The sequence below is a fragment of the Kogia breviceps genome, chromosome 8, assembly GCF_026419965.1.
Source record: "Kogia breviceps isolate mKogBre1 chromosome 8, mKogBre1 haplotype 1, whole genome shotgun sequence".
NCBI lineage: Eukaryota > Metazoa > Chordata > Mammalia > Artiodactyla > Physeteridae > Kogia > Kogia breviceps.
In genome coordinates, this window is record NC_081317.1 from 90,326,960 (window position 1) to 90,338,915 (window position 11,956).

The 11,956-nt window shown below is 42.1% G+C and overlaps 1 protein-coding gene across 1 annotated transcript; it reads right to left on the reverse strand.

Annotated features, from left to right (window-relative positions):
- Positions 1 to 7,072: 7,072 nt before the first annotated feature.
- Positions 7,073 to 10,640, reverse strand: TOMM5 (translocase of outer mitochondrial membrane 5). The gene is made up of 2 exons (XM_059073286.2): positions 10,418 to 10,640; positions 7,073 to 7,411 (listed from the first exon to the last, which is right to left on the reverse strand). Exons 1-2 carry the CDS (start codon positions 10,536 to 10,538, stop codon positions 7,377 to 7,379), a joined length of 156 nt encoding a protein of 51 aa, XP_058929269.1. The 5' UTR covers positions 10,539 to 10,640; the 3' UTR covers positions 7,073 to 7,376.
- Positions 10,641 to 11,956: the final 1,316 nt, after the last annotated feature.

An 11,956-nucleotide genomic window follows, 5' to 3' on the forward strand; every position in this document is an offset into this window, starting at 1 on the left:
GTGGCAGTGAGGTTGGTGAGAAGAGGTGAGATTGTGATTCTAACTCAAGGGCCAGCAGGGTTTTCTGAAGGATTGGTGTGGGACGTGAAAGAGAGGAGTCAAGGCTGACACTCGGGGTTTTAGTTTAAGCAACTGAAAAGACAGAATTATCATCTCCTGTGACTGAGAGAGGAGTTAGGTTTCATGCAAGGGGAAGACTGGGAGTTTGTTATTGGACAAGTTTGGAATTAAGTGGAGACGTGTAGGCTGGAGATATTTGAGAGTTCTCAGCCCATAAATGGCATGTAAAGCCAAGAGATCAGGTGAGATCACCAAGAGTCAGTGCAGAACCTATACTGTAAATAAAGAGGTCTGAGGAGTAAAGCCAAGAGATCAGGTGAGATCACCAAGAGTCAGTGCAGAATCTACACTGTAAATAAAGAGGTCTGAGGAGTAAAGCCTGGGGCACTGCAAGTTTCAGAGGTTAGAGATGAAGAACCAGCAGAAGAATCTGAGGAAGGGTGGATAAGAGGAAAATTAAGAAGGCCCACAAGGTGGTTAAAATAGTTAAGAGGTAGTGTGTTAAATGCTGCTGACAGGGTAAGACAGGTCAGTGTTAACCTTGACAAGAGCAGTTTCAGAAGATTCGTGGGGATGCAAACCTAACTGGAGTAGGTTCAGGAGACAAAGAGAGGAAGGAATGAAAATAAAAACCACCTTATTGAGGCATTTAACTGAGAGCACAGAAATGGGATGGTAGATGGAGAGGGCTGAGGATTCAAGAGGACTATGGTAGATGCTGTGCTGAACCACCCAGATCTCAACTTTGGGACGAAGAAACTCATTGCCCCAGCAGCTAGGAGTGTTAGCTGCTGACACCTCACAGCTGCATCCCCCTCAGGTCAGCTGAAGGAAGCTGCCTCCACTGAAATACACCCGCCCACCAGCCCCCATGCAACGGCTAGTTGATGCAAGGGTCCAAAGGCCCTGCCCTCTTGCCTTGTTCAGGACTTCTCTGAAGGGCCATCCCAGCATCAGTTACCTGTGGGACTGACTAAAGCTGCTTTTGCAACTAGGGCGACCAAACATTCTGGCTTGCCCAGGACTGAGAGGTTTCAGTGCTAAAACTGGGACAGTCCTAGATGTCCATATTTGCCTGCCCAGACTTGTTTCACTTGCACTCTAAAGTGTTTTTCCCAAAAATATTCCCCCCAAAACCTCCTGCACAAAACCTCAGCATCTGCTCCAGGGAACAGACTGGCAACAGGGCTTTTTAAAAAAACTCTTTTTAAAATAGAAGAAATCACAGTCCTTTTGCATACTATTGGGAATGATCCAATAAAGAAAAGTGAGGGAGAACTGCTGGATCATGATCCTTGGGTAGTTGATGAGGGTGGGACTGATTGTGTGCATGTGGGATGGGTCTGGCCGTAAATAGGAGCAGACTTTCCTAACAGGAGGGAGGGTACAAATGCTGGTGGGAGGGTTATCAAGGATTAAGTTTATGGAAGCTTTCCTCTGGATCCCTCTATTTTCTCAGGGAAAGAAGAAGCAACATCATCAGCTGAGCTTGAAGATGAGGGGAGATCCTGGAGGTTTGAGAAGGTATGAAATGTTTATCTAGTGGAGAAGAATGAACTAAGGAAACAGTGGTCCTGCAGAACCCAACTGAGGTTCAGCAGTCATTATTTTCCAGGTAGAACCTGTCAGGATGTTTCTTTCCAGACACTTTCCACTACACAGAGTAGGCAAAGAGCTGGATTTAACCAAGGTGGGGTTTTGCCAGAAAAGTACAATGAAGTTAGGGGGAGGGAAGAGAGTTGAAGGCGTATGCAAGAATGATTACAATGATGGCTAATAGAGTATAAGCTGAGGCATGAGGGCAGTGAAGCACAGAAACTAGGTGGTAGGGTGAGTAGATCCATGACAGAGTCTGGTGGGGCTAAGTTATTTGTATTGGAGGAAGGAAATTAAATCTAGGTTATGGCTGTGGGATTGGGTGACTAAGACTAAGGAGGACTGAGGTCAGCAAACGTCTTTCCAGAGAAAGGAGATCTGTACAGAAGGAAACTCTTTGAACTTTTCCCCACCAAATCTAAACCTTTATTACACGTGGTAGGCAGAATGCCCCCACCCAAAATGTCTATGTCCTAATCTCCAAACCTCTTAATACGCAGCTTAGATGGCAAGAGGGACTTTGGAGATGTAATTAAGGATTCAAGGAAGACTCCCTGATTTCTGGTTTAAGCAGCTGTGTTGATGGTACCATTTACTGAATTAGGCAACAAGTTTCAAGTGAAAAATAATGGGTTCAGTTTTGGACCTGCTAAGCTGAAAATATCGGTGAGATGGAGATGCTGAGTGAGCATATGGATATCCAAACATGGCCAACATTTCAACTGGAAATAAACATTGGGAGTTTCTTCTAAATAGATGGTAATTAAAGCCATGGTCTTTAATGGGCTGGAAGTTTATAAAGAGAAGATAATCCAGGACCAGAAAGTATTTCAAGAATGATCACATACGAAGTGAGAGAGTGGCAGGGACATATACACACTATCAAATGTAAATTAGATAGCTAGTGGGAAGCTGCTGCATAGCACAGGGAGATCACCTCTGTGCTTTGTGACCACCTAGAGGGGTGAGATAGGGAGGGTGGGAGAGAGGGTGATGCAAGAGGGAAGAGATATGGGAACATATGTATATGTATAACTGATTCAGTTTGTTGTAAAGGAAAAAATAACACACTATTGTAAAACAATTATACTCCAATAAAGATGTTAAAAAAAAAAAAAAAGAATGATCACATAGTCAGTAAATAATAAAGTTTGCAAAAGATGGTAGAACAGGTAAGGGATTTACCCTAGATATGAAGAGGATGAGGTCATGATAACAGGAGATGGAGGAAGGAGTGCTATAAATGTACTAGTTTGCTATTGCTGCTCTAATAAACTATTCAAACTTAGTGGCTTAAAACAACACAAATTATCTTACAGTTGTGGAGGTCAGAAGTTTGAAACAGGTCTTAAGGGGTTAAAGTTAAGGTGTCAGCAGAACTGTGGTCCTTCCGGAGGCTCTAGGGGAGAATCTGTGCCTCACCCTTCCCAGCTTCTGGAACACAGAGGCTGCCCACATTCCTTGGCTTGTGGCCACATCATTCCCACCTCTGCTTCTGTTGTAATATCTTCTCTGACTCTGCACCTTCTTTCTCCCTCTCATAAGACCCTTGTGATTACACTGGGTCCATCCAGAAATAATCTCTACACCTCCAGAGCCTTCCCTGAATTCCTTCTTTCCCCTACACTACATTTATCTGAATCAATACTGGTCAGCTCATTCATCCTCCTTGATCTCCCCTTCAAATCTAGTCCCTATATTGCATCTAGGTTTAAGTAAACAAATTTGAACTCCTCTTGATCAATATGATTTGAACACCTTAATCAATATGATTCCTGCCTGGTGCTCCCTTCTCTAACCTTTTCCCATAGACAACCACAGTTAATCCTTCAAGTCTAAACCTCTAGCAAGGTGAGGTCCTCCAGACGTCCACTTGTATGGAATCCTACGATGAATTATAGACCAAAACGGCTGTCCCATGACTGTCCATTCCCAGCTTCTGGCACAAGAGCATGGCATATAATAGAAACTCAGTAACTGATCAATGAATTATTAATCTCTGGAACTTTAAAAAGCCAGACCCCGGCTTCCCTGGTGGCACAGTGGTTGAGAGTCCGCCTGCCGATGCAGGGGACACAGGTTCGTGCCCCGGTCTGGGAAGATCCCACATGCCGCGGAGCAGCTGGGCCCGTGAGCCATGGCCACTGAGCCTGTGCGTCCAGAGCCTGTGCTCCGCAGAAGGAGAGGCCACAACAGTGAGAAGCCCGCGTACCGCAAAAAAAAAAAAGCCAGACCCTATGTGAAATCATTTTCCCTATAAAATTTGCAACAGAACAAACGTCTCACCTTTAAAATAATAAAACAGTTCTGTAATGTTGGAGGCCATTTCACACTTTGCCAAATTCTGCCCTTCACTTCAGAGCAGGTGTCCTATAAGCCAAATCCAGCATGCCACAATACTGCATAGTTTTATTTGAACACAGCCATGCTCATCGGCTTACATATTGTCTAAGGCTGTTTTCACACTGCAGCTGAAGAGTTGACAGGGACCACAGAGCTCACAAAGCCTAAAGTATTTACCATCTGGCTGTGAACAGAAAGCTCACCAATTCCTGCTTTAGTGGCTTCTTTGATGACCTAAGCTACAAGCAGAATTTATCCAGTGATCAAGTCATAGCACAACAGAGTAAAATGTCTGGCCGATTTCCTTTTGATACTATCTACAACACTCTCTGGTGCTTGGATCTTATAGGTAAAGAGAGACACTCAGCTCAAGCAAAGTAGGGGGAAGAAAAAGAGAAGTTCATTCCTCACTTGTTTTTCATTCCAAATCTAGGCCCAAGTTTACCCACCTACAAACTGTGGAACACACTGTAATTGAAATGCTAACTCACTTCACAGAAGAATTACAAAGAGCAATGATAAAGCAGTTTGAAAATGAAATGCATTGGTAGCAGAAGCACACTAGCCTAATTTAGAAGCAAAATTCCTACTTCTGTTTTCTAATTACTATTTCAGAACAGTTAATTACAAGTATTAGACACCCCCGGTGAAGTTTATGGCCTGAATTTTTAAAAGTCAGCTGTAAAAAACTGCACCATCACATTTTCTCTTATTGTAACTTGAACATGTGCTGGAACCAGGGTAACAATCACCATCCCCCACAAAGAAAAGCACTAAAGGACAGGGTACAATATATAAACATTAAAAGGCCCTAAACCTTGGCCAGCTGCTATTTATTAGCCACTGAAACTTCCAGTCTCAAACCCCCCATCTGTAAAATGGCATTAACACTGATGGATTAGGGCTGTTTTTAGGCAATGAATTTTAAGTGTTCAGTAATTTTGAAGTTTGTATATAATTAGAGGATAAGCATGCTATCTCATAGCATCTGGAAATATGAATGAAATCTATTAGTGGAGTGAATGCCAGCACAAATCACTTATAAACACCTTATACCAAAGACGAACCATTAATAACAACTAGTGTTTACCAAACGTCAGCAGTGTGCTCTACTTGCATTCTCTCATTTCATCCTTACAACACATTGAAGTAGACAGATGTTTCTATTATGCTAATTTTACAGATGAAGAAAATGAGATACATTCAGTTGCTACAAGTCATCCATCTCATAAGCATTGCAGCCAGGACTCAAAATAAGGTGTTTATGATCACAGTACTATATACTGCACCCCTTTAAGTCAGGGATGGATATAAATTACCAACATGAAACACAGCATCACAGGGTTAAAATACATGCTGTCTGGGCAAACATGGTAGATTGAGCACCTGCTACTACTTCCACTCCCTCTGGAAATTCCATGAAACAACATCAAAGATTTTTAAGATGTTTGTTTAAAGACTGTTTAGGGGCTTCCCTGGTGGCACAGTGGTTGAGAATCCACCTGCTGATGCAGGGGACACGGGTTCATGCCCCGGTCCAGGAAGATCCCACATGCTGCGGAGCTTCTGGGCCCGTGAGCCATGGCCGCTGGGCCTGCGCGTCCAGAGTCTGTGCTCCGCAATGGGAGAGGCTGTAACAGTGAGAGGCCCGTGTACCGCAAAAAAAAAAAAAAAAAAAAAAAAGTCTGCTTAGGTATAAACCTGGAAGGATGGAAAAGGAGGAGAGGAGACAATAGCAACAAAGTAAGAAGCTGGAAAGCAGGTGCACAAGTAGTAAATAACCTGGTAGAAAACCGAATTCTGAGTCAGCAATAGGAAAAGCAAAACAAACAACACCCAATTTACACCAAAGAATTCCTAAAAGGTTCAGGAACTGGTGGTTTCATGTACCTTTGGAAGTAGGGCACAAAGGCGTACACACTAAAAAAAAAACAATTGGTTGAAGGTAGTTGGATGCTCTCTGCAACTCTACAGTTAAGTAGCCTCTCTTCCCCAACTCCCTCCCCAAATTAGAATTTTATTTTCTGAAAAGGGTAAAATAGAGAGGTCTCTGGATTCTGAAATACCAGGCAGTTACGGGTACGGGTACTGTACTCAATATAGAGACTCAGTGAACAGACACACACTGGACACGAGATACGGAAAACAAGAGACCCAACATGGGAGAAGAAGGAAAAGGAATTCCCAGGATGATGCTGAAGGGAGACCCAAGAATACAGCCACGCATCAGGCATAGAAGACTATCAGCAATTTAGATAAATGGAAAAAAGTTTAGCTGATTTAGTGTGATAAGTTCACAGAAAACGAAGCCTAGGAAAATCAAAAAGATGTACAGGAAAAGAAATCAACAAACAGCATTTGGAGTCCTAATGAAATCAATCTAATCAAAATCAACACTAATAAGTACACTGGAAGGAAGTAGAAATGACATGCATGAGAGATGGAGGTAAGGAGAGGGAAGAGACACAAATCCTTACATGCATGGAGAAGTCAGTAGGCAATGTCTAAAACAAAAATCATAAAGTAACAACATAATCGTGTTATTTAGGGACAAGAAGGTAAAAATATAATTAGCTAAAAAGAAGTGAATGTAGTTGTACCTGGGAAGAAGGTTAAGGACTTTCCCCTTCTCCCAACAAACTTGGGGAACTACCTGACTTAAAAATATAACGTTTTCCCCCTTTGGTGGTATTACATATTCTCAGCATCAAGCAGTAATGTTGCCTTTCATAAAGATTGCTTAAGAATAAAACCATGTTGTTTTATCAGGATTAGCAAATTCTCCAGTCCAAAACGAGGAATTCAATTTAATGCAGTTTGTAATAGTCACAACATTATAGTAGTCTCAACAGTGACTGCTGGTTTGCAGCAAAAAGTGGGTTAAGAAAAATAAAAGCCCTATTTTTCTTAGTTGGTACATTTATTAAAAATATAGACTATTGGTCCTGTGCTTAAATGACATGGTTGTGCGCTGGATTCAATAAAACATAACTAATGGAAAGGAACTCTTCAACAAATATACTCCAGACAGAAGTAAAAAAAGTATACAGAAATGACTCACACGACAGTGCCGTTGCAGACATAATTCCCTTATAATTAATACTTGATAGAAAACGGAGTTTGACATCATGTACAATAACACCAACATTCACCGAGGCTGAATATCACAGGTACGTCTCTTCATACTTCCCAAATAGTTTTATCTTTTAGCTATAAAGGTCAGTTACCAGAGCCAAACTTGTTCTTAACAAGTAGAATTTTTACGTCCATTTAATCAAAGAGTCTCTTACATCTTTCTGGGTCTATTCATCTGCAGATGGCAGTAGAAACTGTAACCAGGTTCTTCATATCATGCATTCACACGTGAAGCCCACTCTTCATATGCTGTCCAATTTCTTTAAGATAAAAGGAGCTGAAAGAAAAATAAATCCAGAATTTGTTTTTAGATCCAGATAATCACAAGTTACATATGGAATTACAAGATTGGGAGATAAACCTTATAGTTCAACATTTTTTTCAAAACAACTCCAAATGTGGCCAAGCCTCTGCCTGCACACCCAGCCAAAGGGAATCACTGTCTTTCAAGGTAGTCCATCCCACTGTCACGCAGCTAGAATTATTACAAAGTTCATTTTTCACTCTATAAAATCTTTTCTCCAGGTAGTTCTCGCTCTTAGGACGATAAAGAGGAAATCCAATCCTCCTCCAAATGACAAGCCTTTACTTTTTTTTGTTTGTTTTTGCGGTACGCGGGCCTCTCACTACTGTGGCCTCTCCTGCTGCGGAGCACAGGCTCTTGAAAACCTGAAACTCTGTAGCTATTAAACAGTAATTCCCCATTCCCCGCTCCTCCCTTTTTTGAGGAACCACTATACTGTGCTCCATAGCAGCTATACCGTTTTACATTTCCAGCAACAGTGCACAAGCGTTCCAGTTTCTCCACATCCTTGCCAACAGTTTTTTTGTTAGTAGCCATCCTAGTGGGTGTGAAGTGGTATCTTGCTGTAGTTTTATTTTGCATTTCCCTAACGATTAATGATGCTGAGCATCTTTTCATGTGCACACAAGGCAGTAATATCACTTCTTTTGATCCCTGTGACACACTTCTTTGTTTTCTAGACGTTTATATCTTCACCACCCTACTCATAATAACTGACGTAAGACTGTATCAGATGTGAACAGGAGCATGTAAATGTCGTATAACTAATCAGTGTGGGAACCAAAATATGTGTCCAGCTCTTCTGGATCCCTACTGCACTGTTTTCCCCCACTCTCTGTCTTTCAAATGTCTTTTAAAAGTGAAAAATGCCATTTTGTTTCTTCTAGAGTTTTGTTCCTTTGATGGTTAAATCAAAAAGTAAAGGCTTGGGCTTCCCTGGTGGCGCAGTGGTTGAGAGTCCGCCTGCCGATGCAGGGGACACAAGGTTCGGGACACAAGGTTCGGGACACAAGGTTCGTGCCACGGTCCGGGAAGATCCCACATGCTGCAGAGCGGCTGGGCCCGTGAGCCATGGCCGCTGAGCCTACGCGTCCGGAGCCTGTGCCCCGCAAAAGATGGTAAATTTTATATGTATTTTATCAAATTTAAAAATACTGGGGAAAAAAAGGTTGTGACCAAAAAAGCTGCCAGATTATTTCTCAATACCCATACTAAATTAATAAAATATTTTGTTAATATTAAACGGAAGATATTGAAATATGTCAGAAGCTGACCACGTCGGCAGTATGCCCAGGCTTTTTTTAAAAAAACTAATTCTTATCAGAAAAAAAGTAACAGTCATCAAAACAATGGATAAACAAAGTGTAGGATAGCCATACAATGGAATATTATTCAGCAATAAAAAGGAAGGAAATACCGATACATGCTACAGTATGGACAAACTTTGAAAAATTATCCTAAACACAAATGGTCACATATTGTACAATGCCATTTATATAAAATGTCCAGAATAGGGAAATCTATAAAGACAAAAAGTCAATTAGTGGTTGCCAGGGGCTGGGGACGGTGGAAAATGGGGGAATGACAGCTAATGGGCATGGTGTTTCTTTCAGAGGGGAAGAAAATATTCTAAAACAGATTGTGATGATGGCTGCACAACTCTGACTATACTAAGAATCAATGAATTGTACACTTTAAATGGGTGAATTGAATAACATGCAAATTATATCTCAATTTAAAAAGAGATAAGGAACAGTATTCTGTTTAAAAAAATTTTTTTGATTCATCTCAAATACAAAGGTCATTGAGAAGAAGCAAATATTTTACTGGTAGTTAAGTCAACCAAAAAAAGGTAAGAGGAGGAAATAAGTAAAGTTGGGAGTTGTAAAAAGCTGTTGAAGGAGCAAGATGATTTGGGAGTTTCTGTTCACCAGGACTCCCTCCTCTGGGGAACCGGAGTTAACACCACAGGCAGTGAAAGGGGCAGAATAAGGGAGACTAGACCTAGAGCTCTGGCCTTAGGCCCAACATGAGCCTTCCACGAGGCTCATTAAGACTTGGTACGGTCTTCATCTATCTGAATCATCTCTGCCTCTCCATCCAAACCTGTCAACAATGTACAGCAAGGAACAATGAAAAGAATGCTGAACTGAAAATGAAGTGGCAAATGAAGGGGCAATTCACTTCTGAGATTCCTATCAGTAAAAATAGAGAACTAACCTATAAAACTGCATCCAGCTCTAATATTGTGTGCCTGCAATTCTAATACTTTGCATAAGTCCCCTTTGAAAGTCGAGTTCACATTTGCAAAAGGGATATACAGAGACTTAGGCCCTGCCTCTCTCAAAGGGCTATTGTCAAGATGAGGCAATGTAAAGTTTCTACCAAACGTAAAAGTCAACTAAATCCTCAGGTATTATCATTAATCCTATAGACTCATATCCTTTCTTCTCCTTAAAAAAAAAAAGAAGAAAGAAAAAAAGGTAATTATTTCACCCTCTACAAATAAAAGGAACAAAAGCTTTTGGATTTCAGAGGTAAGCACTGATGTAAGCAAACTTGGCAGTCAGTTAAGAACTCTGGATTCTAGGTCAAGATCATTCACCGAATCGATGAGTGACCTTGAGCCAGCCATTTCTCCACTCTAGATGCCAGTTCTTCTGTCTGCAAAACGAGGGACTTGCTGTGGGGGATGACCTTACAGGCTCTTTCAATTCAAACGCTCTTAAGACAGGGCGGGACTGCGTGATTAACCTCGCGGTCCCAGCCGCCGCTTGCACTCCGGTACCCCCACCCAGACCCGCAGAGCCTAAGCAACGCGCGCATGCGCCCGCTGCCCTCGACGTGCACGTCCCTTGCACCCGGCGACCGCTTAGCTCCGCTCCAGGGACCCCAAAAGGCCGGTGAGACTAGAGTTGGGCGGGGAGTGTCGGCGAGCTCCCTGCTAGTCTCATGGCCACAGCCTGGAAGGACACTCACTGACTCGCAGCAGGGCCACATAGATGAGGAAGTTCCGTATGGAGGAGATCACATCCTCGCGCATCTTCCGTTTCATCTCCTCCGGGTCCAGCTTCGGCGCAAGGCCCTCGATCCGGAACATTGCGGCTCTTCCTCACGTCTTCCAGCGGCCGCCCTCTGCTCTTCTCAGCTGCCTCCCAGCGCCGGCACTCAGCCTAACCCCATTTCCTGTTCCCGCCCCTCATTTTCAGGCGTGGCGACGGGAGCCTGCGAAGGACAAACTTCATCCTTAAACTGAGCTGTTCTGAACGAGGGCGGCCTGAAGGGGGTGCACGTAATATTAGCCACGCAGGACTCGGGTTCTTCCAGGCTGTTTATTTAACAACCTCTGTCCTGAGAGGCGCGCGCGGAGCTGCAGAGTGTTTTTACGACTCAGAGGGGGCGGTGCACATAGGTATCACCATAAATAATAATAGTTAACATTTATTGAATACGAAGTACAGTTCTACCCCATGAATTCGATATTATAATCTTCATTTCCTAGATGAGAAAATTGAAGCACAGAGATCTTTAAAACAACGACTTGCCCAAATGTGCTTTAAAATACCTCGAGGAAAAAAAAGTGTTGGGAAAGAGAGATGAAAGGATATTAGCAAAATATTGAAAATTGCTTAAGCTGGTGTTTAGTGTATCATTTTAGTTAATTCTAGTCTTCTATTTTCAGTATTTTTGAACTTTTTAATGAATGATAAACGAAAACAAAAGGACGAAGATGATGAAATTTGCTCAAGATTACACAACTAGTAAGTGGCTGAGCAGGATTTTATACCTAGTTAGACCGGTAGCATCCCAGACACAGAATTTTTAACATTTTCCGTATTTTTGTTGTCTTCTCATTTCTGGGGTTAACTGATCATCACAAATTATAATATTGGCCCAGGAATACAGTATATGTAAATGAAATTTAGCTCTGTTCAAATTTTACAGATAAGGACAGAGAGGCTTAGAAACCAAGTGTAATGCTTAAAGTCCTTCTGTTAGTGATGGGCAGAGGTAGGGTTCTAATGCAAATAATTATAATATCAAGTTGAATTCTCTTTCCCCTGAACCCTGTTGTTCACCTGTTAGTCTTTATTAGACATTAGTGCCTGCTTGGATGGGCATCCCTAGAGCCAGAAGGTAGGAATTTAATGCAACCAGATTTCCTGTCACAGTCATCAAAACAGTTGTTAAAAGGCTGCTGCCCCAAATTATGCATGCCCACTAGCCATGTATAATTCTTCTACATGAACCAGATGACTGAATTGCTCACATAATTCAAAACCAGAATGCTCCTGCATTGCATAGCAACAATGGATTTTAGATAAATTAGAATAGTAATTTACTATGGGAGCAACTGATAACTCTAAGTATTGCTGCCCACCTTCCTGATTGACAGAAAGTAACACATTAGGTCAAGAAAGGGAGCTCATCTGCCTATTCAGGCTTTAGTAACCTCTTGCATCTATAATTCATGCAGTGAAATAGCAGAGGCAACTCTGGAATGGGAGGGGCTGACTC

What these genes read in the sequence shown, in the direction of transcription:
- TOMM5 (XM_059073286.2), bottom strand. Translation starts at nt 10,538, where the DNA reads ATGTTCCGGATCGAGGGCCTTGCGCCGAAGCTGGACCCGGAGGAGATG. An exon ending in TGTGGCCCTGCTGCGAGTCA is followed by an intron (nt 7,412 to 10,417) that starts GTGAGTGTCCTT and finishes TTTTTCTTTCAG; the next exon opens with CTCCTTTTATCTTAAAGAAA.